At 35.3% G+C, this 19757-nt stretch overlaps 5 protein-coding genes across 16 annotated transcripts; 2 read left to right on the top strand and 3 right to left on the bottom strand.

Annotated features, from left to right (window-relative positions):
• Window positions 1-1256: 1256 nt before the first annotated feature.
• On the bottom strand, window positions 1257-4632 carry LOC144473768 (uncharacterized). Of its 2 annotated transcripts, XM_078187959.1 has the most exons (5): window positions 4543-4632; window positions 3757-3909; window positions 3175-3648; window positions 2578-3095; window positions 1257-2424 (listed from the first exon to the last, which is right to left on the bottom strand). In XM_078187959.1, exons 1-4 carry the CDS (start codon window positions 4558-4560, stop codon window positions 2715-2717), a joined length of 1026 nt encoding a protein of 341 aa, XP_078044085.1. In that variant the 5' UTR covers window positions 4561-4632; the 3' UTR covers window positions 1257-2424; window positions 2578-2714. The 2 variants fall into 2 exon arrangements, with proteins under 2 accessions (XP_078044085.1, XP_078044084.1); XM_078187958.1 differs by lacking the exon at window positions 4543-4632 and having other exon boundaries at window positions 3757-4511.
• A 1016-nt stretch (window positions 4633-5648) lies between these two features.
• On the top strand, window positions 5649-6568 carry LOC144473769 (uncharacterized). 4 transcript variants are annotated; one of them, XM_078187960.1, is made up of 2 exons: window positions 5649-5816; window positions 6271-6568. In XM_078187960.1, exon 2 carries the CDS (start codon window positions 6275-6277, stop codon window positions 6428-6430), a length of 156 nt encoding a protein of 51 aa, XP_078044086.1. In that variant the 5' UTR covers window positions 5649-5816; window positions 6271-6274; the 3' UTR covers window positions 6431-6568. The 4 variants fall into 4 exon arrangements, with proteins under 4 accessions (XP_078044086.1, XP_078044087.1, XP_078044088.1 ...); XM_078187961.1 differs by lacking the exon at window positions 5649-5816 and adding an exon at window positions 5849-5940; XM_078187962.1 differs by lacking the exon at window positions 5649-5816 and adding an exon at window positions 5858-5925.
• Window positions 6569-6720: 152 nt separating this feature from the next.
• Window positions 6721-8945, bottom strand: LOC144473764 (uncharacterized). Its single transcript, XM_078187951.1, has one exon. It carries the CDS (start codon window positions 8556-8558, stop codon window positions 6867-6869), a length of 1692 nt encoding a protein of 563 aa, XP_078044077.1. The 5' UTR covers window positions 8559-8945; the 3' UTR covers window positions 6721-6866.
• A 2871-nt stretch (window positions 8946-11816) lies between these two features.
• LOC144472968 (uncharacterized) lies at window positions 11817-15198 on the top strand. Of its 8 annotated transcripts, none has more exons than XM_078186461.1 (8): window positions 11817-11991; window positions 13078-13292; window positions 13377-13586; window positions 13656-13910; window positions 13984-14188; window positions 14285-14373; window positions 14462-14613; window positions 14688-15198. In XM_078186461.1, exons 1-8 carry the CDS (start codon window positions 11817-11819, stop codon window positions 14923-14925), a joined length of 1539 nt encoding a protein of 512 aa, XP_078042587.1. In that variant the 3' UTR covers window positions 14926-15198. The 8 variants fall into 8 exon arrangements, with proteins under 8 accessions (XP_078042587.1, XP_078042586.1, XP_078042585.1 ...); XM_078186460.1 differs by having other exon boundaries at window positions 14261-14373; XM_078186459.1 differs by having other exon boundaries at window positions 13984-14373; window positions 14477-14613.
• On the bottom strand, window positions 15122-18416 carry LOC144473588 (uncharacterized). The gene is made up of 4 exons (XM_078187561.1): window positions 18400-18416; window positions 16417-16426; window positions 15638-15930; window positions 15122-15565 (listed from the first exon to the last, which is right to left on the bottom strand). Exons 1-4 carry the CDS (start codon window positions 18414-18416, stop codon window positions 15352-15354), a joined length of 534 nt encoding a protein of 177 aa, XP_078043687.1. The 3' UTR covers window positions 15122-15351.
• Between the last annotated feature and the right edge of the window lie 1341 nt (window positions 18417-19757).

Here is a 19757-nt window from a genome sequence, read left to right as displayed (position 1 = left end):
CGTGTTCGCATTCCCAAACATTGTTGACCGGTCATGAGTTGACTCGTGTTTGCCCTGCATTAGCTATTTCAATTTATGAAATCGAGTTCAATATAGAATACTGCACAAGCTTTGTTCATCGTGTTTAGACGTGTCCCTTTTATTATAAAAAAAAATTATTTTTCTAGATATTCAGGTTTTTATAACAATTTTAGTTCTGTAAAAATTGCAACCATGGCAGATCGTGATGGCAATGAATTTTTCAATGAATTATACGCAGATGACTTATCTGATTGTCCGAGTGATTTGAAAATAAATTATAGTGATTCGGAAAGTGATAGTTTATCGGAAGACAGTTATGAAACTGATATTAAACCACCAAAACGGCACAAAAAAAATGTACTAGAATCTGATAGTGAAAGTGATTTTGAAGATGAGTGGATTGAAAGTGATATTATACCAACTTTGAAGAATTATTCAAATATTTGGGGTGTATCTGTCGAACTTAGTGATTTACATAGTGATTTACTTCTCGATTTCGTAACTTCAAGATTTATTCAGGTGAAGGAAAAAAGCTAAAAGAAACTATATTATCTGTGTTAAAGCCATATTTTGGTTATTGGTATCATGTATATCAAGATAATTATTACAACAGCGTTTCTACAGCTGAAATATTATTAGAAAAGAAAACACTTGTCTGTGGTACCATACTGGACAACCGTGGTTTACCAAAGGTACTAATAGAAAAGTCAAAGAATCTTTAGAGAGGGGAAATGACTTTTGTAAGGAAAGATTAGTGCGTATGATATCAACTATTCATGATGCCTCTATAAAATCAACTGGAATCAATCGCGCAGACCAGTATTTGGCAAACAGCAGCATCTTTACAAAAAGTGTAAAGTGGTCTAAAAAAGTAGCATTCTTTCTCATTAATTGTACTTTGTTCAATGTATTTAAAATTTACTGTAAATATAAGTCACAAAATAAACTAAGATTCAAAAAATTTCTATTAGAAGTAGCTAGGGAATGGATAACTGTAGATTCAAATAAATGCAGCACAATACCTGGCACTTCTTCTCATCTAGGACAACTAAAAGATCACGTTTTAGAAAAAATAGTCACTGGTGTAAAAGTAAATCCAACTAGAACGTGTAGAGTATACTCTTCAAAAGGAAAGCGCAGCGAAGCAAGATATATTTGTAAAACCTGTTGTGTTGGTGATTGATACCGAGCATATCATACGAAAAAAAAATATTAAAAGTTATATAAAAGATATGTCCAAAATTTCATTTAAATTTATTATGTATAAATAAAGTTTATTGAAGGTTATTTGTATTGTTTCACTTCCACATTGAATTACGAAATAATAGCCGGTGACATGAGATAGATTCAGCGTAAAATTATTGGTCACAAAGTGTTAAGTACGGCACCAACTTCAGTTTTCATTTATAGTACTTGTGTGATCTACAAAGTTCACAGCATTATCAATCAAGGACCAAGAGTTGGCAATCTTTCCGTAGTTGCCAGGTTTAATAGATGTCCCGAGAATTTGTAGAAAGCGAATACAGTTTCTCCGAAAGAACTTTTACAAATTCCTATTGTTATTTGACGGATCCCGGTGGACCCTCTATGTTCCTCCGACATTCTATGTATACTCCCTTTGTTCTTCCCTGTTTCTTCAACTATGCCCTATTTCTTGTCACCTACTATCATTTCTAATTCGTAACTTTTATTTCTCGTAAATATTTCCCCTAAAACATAGGAATAAACAATGGGAATACAGATTGAAAGCACTATGAACGGTTTTTAACTGAGAAAGTGAAATTATAGATCCATAGATCATTAGATATAGATTCTTTAGAAGGACTTCGATCTGAGACCAGCTCACAATGTAAGAAAGAAAGATGGATTGACGTCGTCTCTAATCCTGTAATCTTGTATTACAATCGTCGTCTCTAATCCTGTAATCTTGTATTAATCTTGTATTAACATAGTATTATATTTTTTGAAATATACTATAAATAATATTGTCCATTTTATAAATTCGCCTATAAAACATCACATCTAATAATTTTCGAATAACATTATAATTTTCTTTCTTAAATTGAAAAAAACTATCACCAAAGCAAAAATCAGACGAATGTTATATCTTAAAATTGTAAACTTTGTGGTTAATAGCAGAATACCACTGTTCCAAAGTATTTTATAGATAACCGAACTTACTATATGTATATGTATTATAGTAGACATAATAGAAACTACTTCAATCACGCTTAAGTCACGCTCGCCTCTCTTTGGCTACTATTTTCGTTAATAATTCGTTAACAAAGCCGCGGATTGCATTTTCACTGAGGAGAAGGTTACTCCAAATGGCTTTAGGAACCCCTCATTTCCCGGAATTGCAATAACTTTGATACATCCAATATATTCTTTGATTAATACAATCTATAAAACAAACCGACATTCAAAAAGATTATACAAAAGTGCAATATAACGGACAGAAGCATTTAGAAAAGCACAATTTATTTTTTTAAGGTAATATTTGGACATGAATCTCACTTTAAATTATCTATTATTTTAATTTTACAGATGTTTTACCTGATTTTCTGGAAAATTTGATGACAACTCCTTCTTTCTTTATCTAAAATATCTCGTTTTATATTCAGAAAATGCTGATGCACTATACTAATTTCATTGATAAGTTATTTAATCTTCTCTTTTCTATGTATCTGTTTTTAGATAATGCATATTTTGTTTGATAAATTTTTGATCTTGTTTTGTGTTGAAGGTGTCACTGCTGCTTTTATTCTCTTTTTATTTACATGTCGTGGCAGAATTGTATGAAGTAATAAACAGTGTCTACATACACTCCCAGCTTGTAAAATAATCGAACATTTATTATGCCTCCATGTAACTTGATCTTTATAAGCACACTCAGGATGTACATTTCTGTAATATTTAATTATAGGACCACCAAGGCAAGTTTTTAATGTGTCAACTTCCATAATTAAATTCTCTAACTCATGAATAGATTTTGGCTTATTTTTCACAAATTGCATATCAATCTTCTTTCCTAGAATCCGCAACTGTATTTCAGACTGGCAGTTCAAAACTACCTAAAAATTTTAATAATGAGTAATTTCTTCCTTCTACAAGTTTAATTCAGATTATAAATACTTATTATTATTTAAATACCTGTTTTGTATATATCGATAATAATTCATCCTTATTTTCTGGATCTGGTATTAATTCAATTAAAGAAAAGATAAGCAATCCCCTACTTGGACAATAATGTAGGCCCCATTCGGGTTTAGGAAATTTAATATTAATTTGCTGCTGTGCAATTTTATTATATAAAGTATTTTCTAAACATGGAATTTCATCAAATGTATTGTCAATAATTTCTTCTTTAATTTCATCACATAATTTACTTTCATTATGCATCCCTTCATTCTTATAAAACATTTCTGCGTATGTGTTATCACTTGTTTGTTGTGGTTCTACTTTAATATTTGGTATGTTCTCCTCATGTGACTCTAATTTTGTATTGTCTAAAGGATAACACTTCATGCTTTCATTAGCAGATCCTCCAAGTTCTTCATTAATTTTTATATCGCTATGCTTCGATGGTAGAGCTCCTTTTAACAAAACTTTCTTCTTGAATTCATACTAGAATGTCAAAAAAGTTAGAGATATTGGAATAGATTTAGAATCAACTTTTAAAACTGTAAACTATCAGGTAGTAATATGCAGCGTTAATAGCGTATAAATACTTACGCTATATATAACATTACCGGCAACATCATGCAAAATTTCAGCACTTTTCACGTAATTTTGCTGAAAATGTTCTTCACAAATATACGATTGGGTTGTTATTGTACAACCTAAAAGTTGTGACCATTTATCACGATCCTCTGGAGACTTCGGTGCCTTAAAAAATGTAAGCTTTTTCGAACCTGATCGTTTATTATAGCATCCTAAGGCACTACACCGTCTCACCATTTTTTAATATAATATTTAAATATATAAAATACACGCCGCAAACACGTAACAAATAAGAATCAGTAAAAGCAATCAATATTACTCTATCAACATTACTAAACTTTACCAAACATTACTTGATTACTGGCATTTGGCCTGACGGCACTGTGCAAACATTTGCGGGCATGTGTCAAGTGATGCTCGACAATGTTTCACTAGCGCCTCTGACAAGATTTATGGGAGTTTACTTTTAATACATTAAAGGCGGGAGTCGTAGTACTACGATTTATCTCGACTGCGGCTTAAAGGCGGGAGTCGTAGTAATACGATATTAGCTCGATTGTGGCTTATAGGCGGGAATCGTAGTAATACGATTTATTAGTTTTTAGTTCCTTTTTAATATTTTTTGTAGTTTTAAAAGTTTAAATAAACTTTTGTAAGACTAAATTTATGATTACACAAAATAGCGCCCGCTCTAGGACGAAAAACGAGTCAAGATCACCCGCCTTTAATGTGTTAAGTGTCATAGATATTTTGTGATAGAACTTGTGGTCGGTCCACCATTAAACTATATGTACCTACACTATATGTATCGTCCATTCGTGCTCCTCCGGTAGTACATATCTAATTGCGTATAGACCTGTGCAGAAGAGATTATGGAAGACACCTATATTACTGTTGCATAAGTTTCATATACACCTTCCCTGTGTACTTAGGTATACATAATGTAGTTTACTAATTGGCCGTTTCATTTCAGTACAGTCCGATATCGTACCACAGCATTTTTTATAGAGTCGGTAATTCAGATCCTGAGATCTCAAGTACAGACCAATGTCTGTACAAATCCTAAGCTGTGGTATCTATTTATCAATCAGTCAAACGTGCCGCATCATATTTGAAAATTTTTTAAATTTTGTAATTTATTTTTCGCCATTATAATCTATCTAATTATATGAAAGAATGCAACTTTTATTCAAGAATATTTTTTATGGGCCCATAAGTAACAAAGATATTTAGATATGTATTTCTTTTTAAAGAATATTATCTCGTCAGATAATATATAAAAGTGGGTTAAAGACAATAAGGAATGTAAATTAAGATGTTATTATCCTGCGTACATTGATTAGTAATTTATAGGAATTTAATTATGTTTCTTAATAGAAATATGATATGTGTCGTTTATATTGCACTGGTATAACTTTAGCTTTTATATTGAACATATTAGAAAGATACAGTATTCATGGAGGTATAGTCCATCTATCACAAATACGAGATATTGGAGGTTTCTTTCTATTTCAGTCGATCGAAAGGCAAGATATGGTGCGGTAGAAATAGTTCAGTGTAAGAGGCATCACTATAGATCAGGGCTTCTTAAACTTTTGTCATTCACGACCCCATTTATGATTGCGAGTTTCTTGACGACCCCATACAAATATAAAAGAAAAATAAATTAATATTTTTTGATGATTTATTTATTAGGTAACAATACACATATACATATACATATGAAAATATATCCACTGTATTCCGCCAACTCTAGTGATGTTATAAAATGGTATATATAAATATTTGACATTAAAATCTCTCGCGTCCGCAGAATTTTGCTACGCGACCCCATTTGGGGTCGTGACCCATAGTTTAAGAAGCCCTGCTATAGATACATATTCTCTCTGCTTCTCGGTTTCCAGTTCCCTCGCCAGATTGCAGCACTTAATTACTTTTAGGGGATCGTCACGTTAAATTTTGATTGTGGAATTTTGGATGGATGTATTTTTAACGTGAATTCAATAAAAACGAATGAAGACCTCTTAATGTCAAAAACATTTTATAGTAACATCGTACATAAATACAGAGGTGTAAGTATACATTGCACATACATATATATATATAACCATCTATCACACTACGATTACGTAATTTCTGTTGTTTCATTTGGTGTAGTTACTTTACTAGCATTTGCGAATTGTAGGTTTAGATATGGTAAATCTGTTTTTGGTTACTTATATAATATTTAGTGTTGTTGCAGTCATTTAGTTACAAATATTTTACTCCTCTGAAAATTTATATAGTAGCATTTTCTTTCTATGTAGAGTCCATAACTAGTTTTTTGTAGCGAGGTCATTCTTTGGAAGAAAAATTTGATTTAATTTATGATATTTTTTGTGGAACATTACACAAAATTGTATAAAACAGTATATTGTAACTTTATTTTATTACTAATTTAAGTAGGTTTTGTTTTTTAAGATGTAATCAAACATAACTTATTGTAAACATTAATCTTAGATTTACCATGTATGTTTTATGTTTTAGTTTAATGGGTGAAACCAGTGGTGTCGTACGCTTGTTAAATCGGTATTGGCAGATAGTATTTTTTCCTACTCTCCTGCTGGGTTCTGTTTACTCAGATTGGGCTCATACCCAAGAGTGGAAGAAAAGGGCAACTAAAGACGACGAGTTATTAAACAGTTAAAATGTTGGCCAGGCTACAATTGCGAGCAAAACACACAGCCATATTTATTGGTATTATGACAGTTTCTATCACGGCGATAAACTGGATTTTAGAAGATTCCAAATCAAAAATGACTCGCTTCCGTGATAAGTCTGCTTTGTTTGGAAGAGAACTGAAACCAGGAGAACCACCATCGTGGTAATAGTTCTAAATCTAATAGTTTTACAATTATGTGTATAAACTTCTCAGTTTATTACAGTGTGATTACTTGCTTATATAATCTTTACATTGAAATAAACAATTCAAATTAATCATAATTTATTGCTTTTATTTAAGACAATAAATGAAATACAATTTTATTTCTATGAAAATGATGGAAAATATTTTAATATACACATTTTTCAGTAACGAATAACAATTGCATATAATTGCAATGTTATTCCATATTAGTGATACATCAACGAAATATAGTAAGAATTCTATTTTTAATGTCATTCTTTCTCAAAACCTTATCAGTCTTATCACTTTTGATATTACATTTACAGTTCTCTTTATCTTCGATATCTTTTGTTAATACTTTTTTAATTGTCATATGAACCTTCTGTTTCTTCTGTAACCATTCATTAGTGTCTTCATTCCAAGATATGGGTCTTTCCTTCGAGTTTTTTATTAGCTTTTGATGTGAGCATAATTTGTTTCCTGTTTCTAAATTCAAATATGAATATCTTTTTTCATTTTCAATTTTATGTTCCATAGTTGATGCAGTTATATTATAATCTATAAGACCATAGTTTTGAAATTTTGTACTTTTATCTTGTGAAACAGATATATTTTTTGTTACTCTTTGTAACACTTTAGCCTGTTCCATTCCAAGAGGTATCTCAAACTCTTCCCGAATATTACCCAAGTTCTTAACTTGAAGATTGATGCTACTCCCTTTACTTGTATACCTTCCACGACGTTCACTAACTGACCTTGTAAATGCAAATGGTTTTTTATATAATTCTGGATTAAATTTCTCTGAAGTTTGGACAAAAGATGAGTCTCCTATATCTGCAGACAATGTGGTATCTAAATCTTCATAAGATATTTTTGGAGGTCTCTTACATTTATGAAAATTACTAGAAATAGTTTTAGAACTACAAGATTTTGAAGTTGTGGATCTTCTGATAGTGGACCGTTGCTTAGATTTTACATCTGATACACTATAATCGGAAGAAGAAGATGAACTCCCACTACTTCTTTTCTCTTGTGAAACCTTATGTACATTTTCCTTGTTATTACTTAAATCTTTATTAGAATGTGCCTGTAAGTTCTGGACATTATTTTGTATGCATGAATTCAATTTATCAACACATGCAATGTTCATCTTAACATCACTTTTATGGACTTCTTGCTGCAAAACTTTAGAATTAGAATCGCTATGCAATTCTTTAATATTTTGATTGATATTAGATATTTTCAGTAAATCACGTATATGCCTATTTTTCTTAAGGTCCAAATCTAATTGCTTTAATTTATCATTTAATTTACATTCTAATATTCTTATCTCTTCTTCTTTCTTTGTCAAAGCTTTCTCACGGTTCAATAAAATTACTTCTTTACTTTTCAATTCTGTTTCTTTCTGTTTTATATTCTCCAATTTTTGTAGCCAATTTTCTTCAAATATCTTTTCGCTGACTTCCTGAGGAGTTGATACAGTAGCAGAACAACCATTTTTGTATCCGTGATAACACAGATCGGAAATGTTTTCTTCCGCGTCCTCGGTACGTTCGTAAATCGGCGTCAACCTCTCCACTTTATCAAAAATTTTCGACGAGAGGTTTGTATTGTACGATGTTTCATATTTTAATTTGTTATTCTGAGGTGAAAAATAAGAATTGCTACATATATTTTTATTTTTTTCTGTAAGTCTTTCAAGAGTTATACAGTTCCTTGCATTTTGAATGGTCTCCTCTTCTATAGTAAGTGAATTATTGGCATTATTTTCAAAACAAATTGTTTCAGTTTTGTTAATACTAACGGTCACGTTATTGACATTGTTTAATTGTAATCTTTCATCTCGTTTGTCATTTAGAACAGAATTTGTATTGTTACTTACACATACGGGTATAATGAAAGCTTCAACCCTATATTTTGCTTGCTTCATTGTTTAAATTTTATGATTTGTTTAGTGAATTGTCGACAGTAAAGTTTTACACATTTTTTACCCTTAACAATACCGTACACTGTGTAGTCGTTGTAGACAAAGATGCTTGCCTTAGAAAATCGTATTCTGTTTGAATAGTAGTGACATATCCAGTATGCGTTTGATTACCGTTTTAAGTGTCACTTTTTATAAATGTTACAACAAGATTAAATGGTATAGTTCACCGTTTAATAAATTTCAGTCATCTTTTATATACACTTTTATTTCAGAGTACAGAACAGATCTTTTAGATTCACTCTCTCACTGTCTCTTTCTCCTTACCAACCTATTGTTAAATCCGTTGTCTTGTCTTGTTCTGTATTTTAAATGTTCGTTTGCGTGACTATACACTTTACATACTATACATGTGTAGTAAAGCAACACGTAGCTGTGACGGCGCTGTGTCTGGTCATGTGACTAGTCTCTGATTGGTTCATTTAGCTCCTTATAGGACCGTAACTATTTATAACTATACCTACAGCAGAAGCGACTGTTACAAAAGAATTTTTTTTGGATGAATAGAGCTTGTTGCGTAGCTTTCGGTGGGATTTGGGGAGTTTTGGCTGGTTCGGATGCCCGTGGAACATAAAAGTGTTCTGCTTGCGTAGGACTTGTAAAAATTAATTAGTTACACAAAATATAGTCTTTAAAACTTTATTTCCTGGCTAACGATGTTATCTCTAAGCCCTCAAAATAAAGTCTGTCTGTATTTTCCCAAGGAATCCCGAGGAAAGAAAGTTTTGTTCCTGCGTTCCTTCTGGTTCTTCCTCCCTTGTCCAATAGGAAAATTGGGGTCCTCTAGCTGGATGCTGATTCGTCGGATGGCTCATCTTCTGGTTGCAGATTGGTGGTGATTGGTGGTTCGGCGGTGCGCGTGCGGCTGGGAGTGCGCGACGGTCGAGCGCGCAGGGGCAAAAGCCCGCCGAAACGAACGGAGTGGGGTATGCCGCGTGCGAAGACCTCGGTTCGAGGACAGCGTGAGAGAGAGAGAGAGAGAGAGAGAGAGAGAGAGAGAGAGAGAGGTCAGGGAGAGTTCCGAGAAGTCCCTAACTAACGGTTTTCGACGTTCAGCACTTTAGCGATCCGGATTTGTTACTGTGACTCGTTTAGTTTGTGCAACATTGTAGAGGATCTTACGAGAGGCGACGTGACATTGTCTATATTCCTCGATTAGTCTCGCTAAATAAAGAAAAGGTTCGACGATGAATTTGTGGGAACTCTCTCGTTATCTCCTTACATATTCTCAGTTATTCCTCTCGGGCGATACAGTGTCTCTATATAAATATACGATATAAATCTGTACTTATATTCGAATTTCCTCCTGTCGGCATCAACTAAGTTTATAATTTGCATAACCAGAGGCGCTTATTTATAACTACGTTCGCGTGATCACGCAACAAGATACCACATATTTATCAATGTTACCACAGTTGTACAAAATATAAAATTAAAATGACCACGATCACATATTTTACGAGTCCATATTTCCTAGTGTATAATCTAGTGTTATGTTACATTCCTGAAAAATTCGTATGATTCTCTATTTCACCGTAATAAGAAGTCGTATAAACCATATCGAAATGTTTTCCCGAAAGAGGTATCAAAATTTTTCATATCATTTTTAACATATAAAAGTTTCGAAAGATTTTATTGTTGTAATATTGTACTTCTGAAAATTTTTAATTAAGTATACTACTATTAACAGAGTAAAGTTAAATTATATTACTACACATTATTTGCTAGTGACAATATAAGTCTACCTACTATGTACATGAACTAATTTCAACGGAATGATAAATATACCTCGTAAAAATATTCGGCTCTAAATTAGTTAATATATAAATAATAATGTGCAATTAGGGAATTATTAATTCTAAGTAGAAAAGTGTATATGTTGTATAGAATAACAAAGTAAATAAAAATAAAATTAAAAAATTTCTTTTGATAGCAATAAATTGAAGGAGCTTTTTTAGCCAGAATTATGTATGACAAAAACCCTGAATTTCATGTTTGTAAATACGAAATTGGTAAGGAGTTTATTTACTATTCTGTATTTTATTAAAAAAAATAAAGCTGCAAATATGCTAATAATCATGAAATATATTGTATTTAATGTATCCGTGAAAAGTATCAGTCAAAACAAAAGGATGATTATGGAACTTGAAAATAACTATAACTGGAATTGTATATTTTCACATTTTTTGTTATCATGAATATTTAAATTATTTAAAAGGTTTCCCCTAATAAGGATATTCTTAATTCTTTCGTAAAGAATTGTTAATTTGCTCCTATTGAATCATTAATTCGGGACCTTCTAGATGGCGTTCATGACATTTCGAAGGATGTGTATCCACATATGTGGAATTCAAACTAAACATCGTGTTTGCATTTTTCGATTTTAAAATGTTTAGATTTTGTAACAAATATTCAATAAATATTTCGTGCTTTCTAATCGAAGCAATAAATTTCATATCTTTTCTGTCTAGAATCATTTGTTATTTTTCCCGCCTAACGTGAAGTTCCCGTTAGAGTGCGCACGCATATCGATTCAACCAATTACGTATACGTACTCCTATCGAAGGACAGTATCGTACATATAAATATAATAGAGAGCATGCAGTTGTAATACATCTATAAATGTCACACAATCAATGAATTGTAAACGTAACAGTTTTATAATTATTTTCTATAAAATTAATCCAATTGACTCGTTAAATATATTTTTCAATAAGTGTCGATTGGAGTATGCGAAATTACGATGTTAAATTATGACTACCCAAAAATAGAATTTTTCATTTTTTACATGTATATGCGACATTAGTTATGATGTACGTAATATGAATTACATAAATAGAAATATTAGGGTTTTTAGGGCAATAACTTTTATTCGTTTGCTATGTATAAGAGTAAATATTAATTGAATAGATACGTCACTGAAATTTGAGGTACGCTACTGGTACAGTACACTACATAACTCGGTCCAGAACAGCAGAGGGGGCTAGAGGGGATCGCACACAGCGCGCACTGTGTAGTGTTGCAGTTGTCCGCCATTGCTAGGGAGTTAACTTCGGTACTAGGCTAGGTGAGGATCTCAGAGACTCGTTGCGTGCCCCCTCTCCCTTTGATCGTGGAAAAAACTATTTAGTGATTTCGTGTTACGATTTTGGGTATTTTGAGATCCGGGCGATTTCAAATTGATCTCTTTCGTACTCGACGGTGATGGACACAAAGAAGCATTTGGCTATGATCACGACTCCGGAAACCGTGATGCACGCCGATCTCCTAACGCCAACGGGTCAGCGGCTTACCCCTACGGGAAAAATTAGCCATGCCAAAACTCGTGTCTATACACAGAGGTATAGAAAAGAATGGGAGCAAATGCCCGATTTTAAAGGTATCACCTTCTTACCGTAACCGTATGTTACAGCTGTTGTTTGAAATAATTCTTTGTAACGGCAACATTGACATTGCCATTGTTCGTGACTTCTTGCCACGCTGGATGTGTACGTACATGTATATGTACCTATACCCTTTAATCGTACGTTCGCAATGTACAAAATATAATTGTGACGGTCTCAAGCAATGACGCTTTCGATCTTACAGCCAGTCCATTATTTTTAGAGAGCACGCGGTCCGCGTAACAACCAGCACCTTCTTTTATTAAATATTTGACTATCGTCGGTCACCTTATATGAAGTCGAGAATGTTTTTGATCAATCATGGCAGTCATTCTATCGTGTACTCGTTCTTATTAATTACGTTCGTATCTTCATCACTTATTGGTTGCTTCTAGTTTTGTATTCAATTGAAGAAATTCACGTCTATTTCGCATCCGAAAAATTAGAGCAACCCAGCACCGCGTGAACGCACATGACGTGACATCACCGGACACTGTTGTTACATACCTAACCATATTACTAGCCGTAATAAGTCACCAGTAAAGGTACCGCTGGGTAATTCAATGGTCGGCCGTGTAGATATCACCATACGTTAGGAACACGTTTAGTGAAATGTTGCATTTGGAATAATAGGTCAGATTATTTGGCAGAGAAGGCGCGAAATTGCAAATCATCGAAAGTTATACAGGTGCATTAAAATATGTGAATTCCGCGGTACGTTAGCTGTTTAATACTTTGCTTAATTCGCTTCGCGTTACAACGAGGTATATAATGGTGTTCATGTATGTATGTATACATATATATACATAACTGTATCAAAATGAATCATAAATAGAAATGAAGGAAACCTCATAGTGAAGTGAAAATGTAAATTATATTTATACAACCCATAAATAGATTATATTTCTTATATTTTCACGTTTTACAGCAGATCTTTTATTTTTTTTTATATAGTTTTAGTTCTTATTGATTTATTTTATAATCTTTAAATTTTAAAAGAAAAGCTGTGAATGATATTCTAGTAAATAGTATCCTACGTATAAGTATATACGCTTATGCACTCAATAGACTATGTTTTATAGGATGGTTAACATCTGTACCTTTTCAAGCGACGCGTGCTTATTGCATGTACTGCAAGAAAAACCTGCATGCCCATCGATTATCTCTATTGAAGCACACATGTACTATGAAGCACCAGCGAGCAGCTCTGTTACACGAAGCAGAAGAAAAGAAGAAGGCTCTTGCCCAAAAGTTAAATGGAGATGAAGAAGTTGAAGTGGAGATTGGTGAAATTGATGTTTGTACCATTCATTTTTATAAACTCTACCCTAGCTATATTGATTCAAGCAATTTATACTATAACAATATAAATCTTCATTAGGCGTCTGAAAATGTTCAAACTGAAATAGACGATGAGGAAGTAGAATATGTTGTCGAAAGATTGGAAACAGATGATGAACTGGATGAAACCCACATCAAGGATGATGTGGATGATGTGGACGAGGACGAGGAAGATGTATCGCATTTGCATATGTCACTAGAAGATGAGAATGTGAAACATTCTTCGAAAAAGATCAAAATCGAGAGAGTAGTGAGTTATCCAAGCTTTTTTATATTCTTTGACTCAAGAATTTCTAACTATAGTGGTTGATCTCATTAGGACAATACTGAAGATCCTATAGCTGATGCAATGGAACATATGCAAAGTGAATATCTGGAAGAATCGGAGAATCAAGGAGAAGTACAGATGGAAATGGTGGTGGAATCAGAAGATCACAGCAGTTCAGAAATTCAAGTTGTAGCCCTTCTTTCTGATGAGGAAGACTCGAATAAGGAATCGCAAAAAGAGGCACATGAAAATGGAAAAACCATTCGACGATCCGAGAATAAATCGGACAGAAAGTCTAGCAAATTTGTAAGCGTCGTAGATACCCTTATATTAAATCTAGCTCTTTATGTTACATAAACGTTCATCTATGGTATTTCAGCAAGGCGAGAAGCAACAAGCGAATTCGGATATACTGGTAGCGTGCCCGTTGCCTATTTTGGGCGCGACATATCAAATGAATTCATCGGTTGCATCTCCCTCTAACACAATAGGAGTTCTTCAACCAGTGAACACCATCCCCATTACTCCTGCGCAAAATAAAACGATCACTTTAACGTCGGGTGGTAAAACTCTAACTTTGTCAGGTGGTACTTTTCAACCTGGTACTCAGTATGTCCTGAGCAAATTCAAGAATAAACTACCTACGTTTGTACTAGCTGACAGGAAACCTGCAATTGCAGCTAATCAGGCGGGAGACACGTCGAAAAGCGTTTCAATAAACAAGGAGCAACTGGCTGTCGCGGGTACCAGCTATCAATCTGGAAAAAAGGTGTGTTGTGCAAAATTACAATTGCATTAATTCATAGATTTTTGTAATTTCAAAAATATTCTATTAGCATAGTTTTTCTATATTTTAGCATGTGTTTGTGAAGTCCACTAGATCTCCAACGTCGAAGAAACCTCAAATTTCTACACACGTTGTGGACACAAGCAAAGGATTGCCTGTTGGAGGATTACAAGTCAGCTTGTATAAACTTATGGATGGGCGATGGACCTTTTTAAATGAAAGGTATATTGTAAGAGATTCTTAAATAAAATATTAGAGATAAGTAATTTTGTTGTTACAATGTTGTGTTTTTTCAGTAATACTTCTCCGAATGGTCGTTGCGTAGATTTAGTGGATAGTATAAGAGCCAGCTTTACTGCTGGGCGATACAAGATCCATTTTGACGTCGACAAGTACTTCACACTAAGAAGAATAGAGACTATGTACCCGTTCATCGAAATTGTATTTGACGTGAAGGATCCCGCCGGACACTATCACATACCTTTGTTATTAAGCCCATTTGGCTACTCCACATACCGTGGTTCTGAAAGATGAACACCATTGGACAATCGACCAATCTTCTAAGTGATAAAAATGTTATACAAATATTTTATTTCGTAATGATGAACTCTTTTTTACAACGTGGAGTATAAAAATCTCCACATGTCACTACTCTTATATTTTTCTAATTGTTATTTAGAAAATATACGAATTGTAAGTACAATGAGTTGGTTTATATTGTTAAGTGAACAATCTTTATGGTTTATAGTGTTAAGTGAACATTAGCATGTGTGAAAAAATATATTTTATTTCGTATTGTGTAGAACAGTCATGTGTGTCGTATCATTTATTAATTTAATCAGCTAAGTGTTTGTACAATTCTACCGAGCGTACAGCTTGATGTTTTTGAAGACGAATCCTTAGACCATTAACAAATTGCTATAGTACGGTTACCGTATCTTTTCTACCGGTTGTGCGGTTCTATTTCGGAGGCAGGTAGCTTCTGTCTACATCTTTATTGGGCGGAAGGTATGCCTTATCCTTCGATCCGTTCCCTCCCTTTGTTCCTTGACCATTTTGTCGGTCGCCACCTCCTTTTCTTGATCCTGGAGATTTACCGGATGTACCCAAGCCTCCCGCTTCTCCGGTACCAAACTTGAAGCTCGCCCTGTTTCCATTCTCGTCGGCCTCGTACCTTCGATAAAAACCATTTGATAGTTTAAAAGTCTCGAGTAAAATGACAAGGAGCAAAGGAAGGAACGCTCACTTTACGGAGATTGGCAGACCCTCGGGACTCTTATACGAGAAGCTACCCTTGACGACTCGCACTAACTCGCCGTCCACTTCCTTCAACATCTCCGTCTCCTCCCTCTGCACTTGATCCCCCACGGTCGAGCCACTGGGACCGCTCGGTATCGGTCGGTTTCTGGCCTTGTTGTCCTCTAATGGGGTGTTGAGGATCAGCCCGCCGGAACCACGCGCGAACGGAGGCGCCTTCTGATCCGGAGACAGCTTTTCGCCGTCGCAACAGTACACGATGAGGAACACCAGCCACAGGACCTAAGAGGACACGCGTTGATTTCGAGTTATAATACCTAATTGGTTCAACATTCAAGGAAAGACATCAGGCTCCTAGAATTCAGGAAATTCAATCGAACTGCAAGCAGTTGAATTATATTTTATCAAATCATGTTCATTCATGTTCATTAAATTGTCATATCGCTAAAGTTTTCTAACAACTTCGTAGCAATAGCAATTTTCAAAACATTATAAAGCTGCTAAACAATTTCTAAGTCCGTTTAATATTGAAATTATGAACATATTTGTTACAGCTAATAATAATGTTTACAGCACAGAAAATATGTATGTGGGAAATAGCATGAAATTTGTCAAAACAGGGGTGAAAAATATAATTTGAAGATATGGGAATATTTAGGAAAATCTTCTGTATCCATATGGCAAATAGAAGCTTATTTTTTATTAGAAATAAAGAAATCACATGATTCTTGCTCTGTTTGTCATAAGATACTATACAAAGTCGAGTACCAAGCAATTGCTATTGGAGCGCTTGTTGTGAGGAAATCAAGAAGCTTCATTCAGGATCTGTAAAGCGACAATTAGTAAATAGAAGTAGGCTGAAGCTGTTAGCGAAACAATAGCGTCCCTTGTGGTAAAATCTGAAAGCTCTTTTAAGTGTCGGTACATCACGAATTACTAAATGGCAGATCGCTAGCGAAATTTCGAGACTCGCTTGAGGATTTACCAACACCCAATTTTTACTAACAGTTTAAACATTTTGCTGCTGCATGATTTAGCGCTATACAGACATTTAAAGGAATCAGATGATATTTGCTGAACTTTATACTGTATCTTATGGTAGCAGCGACAAAAATCATTTGTTCATTCTATATTTGCAAAAATAAATAAAGTTTCTTTCACATAATACAGATGTGGAACGGTTTTTCGAATATGTCTCTGCCCTGGAAATATTAAAAAATATTAGTTTAACCCTCAAATTGATAGAATTCATTCAATATTCTGTGCATAAATTCTTCTGACAATGAGAGCTCAGATTTAGTTAGGGGAGTCCCGGTGCATAAATGGGCTATTTAAGAAGAATCTATGAATGAACATAATTACCATCATTAGAGATGAATGATCAATGCACGGAATCATTACTAACAGTTTGAGATTGAAAATGTAAAACTCGAGGATTGGTCCACGAGTCATTTAATATATCGAAATATGTTCTCCCATGGACACCGAAACACTATCACCGCATAACGATAGATGCCCAAATTAAATTTCCTTCATATACATAATGCAGGGTTGCTGAAAAATATGAATAATGACAATATCAGGGAATCAAAAAATAAATCAAGAACGCAGAACTTGTCGCGAAGATGTCATCGATGTCATACAAAACGAACAAATCGAAACACTGCAAAACATAATTAATTGTTTTGTTTACGTATTATTTTGTCATAATTCATGTTTTTTGATGACCCTACATTGTGCATACAGGGGAGATTTAGTTTGGACATTTACCGCTATGCGGTGATAGTGTTTCGATGCCCATGGTAGGGCATTTTTCTAGAAATTAAATTATTTCTGAACCAACAGCTAAAATTTAGCTATTACGATATTAAACTGTCCGTAATGAACCTGTGTATCAATACTATATCTTAAATTGCCGTAATTATGTCTGTTTATGGTATGCGAGGTTAGTATGCGAGGGTTGCAAAGAAGACTGAACGATCGTTCGATAAGGGAACCCGTTTTTGAAAGTGAGCACAACGTTCGGTTGGTATTCCCCAGGATTATCCCATGGCTCTCCGATGAAATGCGAAGACGTAACATTCTCTGGCGAACGAAGAAGCTGTTCGTCTAACTGAGACCCGCGATGGTTTCTTTCGTGCTCGGTGACCTCTCGACCGACAGACCGTGTACGCATACTGGAATTGCCTGCCGTCGGCGAATCTTCCGCGTAAATATGTCACGCTATGGCTAAATTGAAAGGATACTTTCTATTTTATCGAGTCGCCGACACCACACACGACCATTCGAAATAATCTCTATTGCATCATGGATAATTCATTACGTCATTTGCTCCTGTGACTCGAATGATCCCAAATAAGGGCATTTAATTGCAAACATTCTACAATGTCATACTGTGCCGTTCATCTTCTCTGTTTCCTCACTTTATCCATACGTATTTTCAAACCGTAGTCTCTGATCGATGGTCGATCGTTCACTTGGACGCGGGTATCACTGGTTTTTGGAAACGAGATCTCGCTAGAACTTTAAAAATGGCAATCGACGAATGAATTCTTAAGGAAAGTATAGCGAGCGTCTTCGGTTTAACGAATTTCGAAACGTTTAGTCTTCTCGAGAGCGATCCCTTTCCCATTCGAGGGTGTTTCTTCGGAGTTCGGAGAGACATCAGCCCTTTGATGCCACTGATAATTTAAGAGTCACGTTCGAAAAACTTGTGTTAATTGGGTGTCCATGTGCGATTCGGGAACGTACCAGTGATCGAGACACATTTCTGCGAGAGGTCATCATCGCCAGAGGATCGGTCACACTGACGGCACACGAAATGGCATCCCTCGAGACACTCGCGATTGCTCGACCCGCGACACAATCGATGGATTTCAGAAGCTGGTAACAACATCTCTGCTTGATCGTTCGCCTAGCTTTTATATACCCGATACTGTCCACCGACTAGAAGAACGACGGTTTTCCCCCCTCTGATTCGCGACCGATTCTCAAGAGGGGTCGGAGCAGGAAACATCCTATCCATCCCTCCCCATGAGCGCTTCTTTGCCACTCATTTTTCCCTATCCGATGCGTTTCTCCATCTTCTCTCATTGAGTGGCGGACGTGGGTGTATCTGCAGCGGCTGAACTACATTTTAACCCTTATTTTATTACCCTCGAATCTCGAGTATCGTTTCAAGTCACGTATCAATATTCGTGCAAATGTCAACTTTATCTCGGAATGTTCAGTGTAAACATGGAGATGTTCGTATGTTGGGAAATATCGCATGACCTGGTAGGTGACTAGAAATGTTTTCCCGAGAACGAAATGAAAATACCTACCTTTACTTGTTACGAAGATACGTTTCATCGTTTGCAAAATAGTCGAGATCGTTAGTCGTTGCCATTTGATTCAACAAGCTTGATATGGTACGTGGACTGTAAAGGCACGATAGGGAATACAGACGTTAAGAAAATCAAAGATTCGCTAATAGCTGTTTCTGGAATCGCAGACCAAGATTGCCACATTAACTTGGCAATGAGGCCCGACTCCACGGACGCATCTCGATTTGGTGTCATCGCATCGTATACATAGAATTCTATGGTAGAAAATGAATCCCACGGAAGACCGCAAGAGCGTATCCAAGTTGGGAGGCGAACGGTGTTATCGTTGCGTATCTTCGCGAATGGTCGCGTGTCGGACGCATTCGATGAATTACTCGGGACACGGTCTCGGTCCCTAGGTTCGCAGCGAGTTCTTGCTAGCGCAAGCTCGTCTTCGCATATGCACGTATTTTCTTCGGCGAGCCATGAAGTCGCCTGGGATTTATCGCCATCCGTTTGGCACGCGATTCAAAGGCCAACGTCGTTACGATGGATGAGATTTCGCTCGTTTAAGGGCACACGAGCAAACAATGCGATCTCTGAACCGCTAATAGGATGCGTTTGCTCTTTTCTAGGTAGAACAGAGTCACGATGACATTTTACCCTTTTATTCCGTCCTTTCGCACACCGAACCCACTCGCATTCCGTGCCCGGTAGCCGATCAACAGATCCCTTTCGTCCTGGTCGCGATCGATCGAGATCTTGTCGACTGTCGATCGCACCCTCATGCATCCATGCTCCGGG

This window comes from Augochlora pura, chromosome 7, assembly GCF_028453695.1.
Source record: "Augochlora pura isolate Apur16 chromosome 7, APUR_v2.2.1, whole genome shotgun sequence".
Lineage (NCBI taxonomy): Eukaryota > Metazoa > Arthropoda > Insecta > Hymenoptera > Halictidae > Augochlora > Augochlora pura.
Note: the sequence above shows the minus strand (reverse complement) of the source record. Positions and strands in the feature narration are given on the sequence as shown.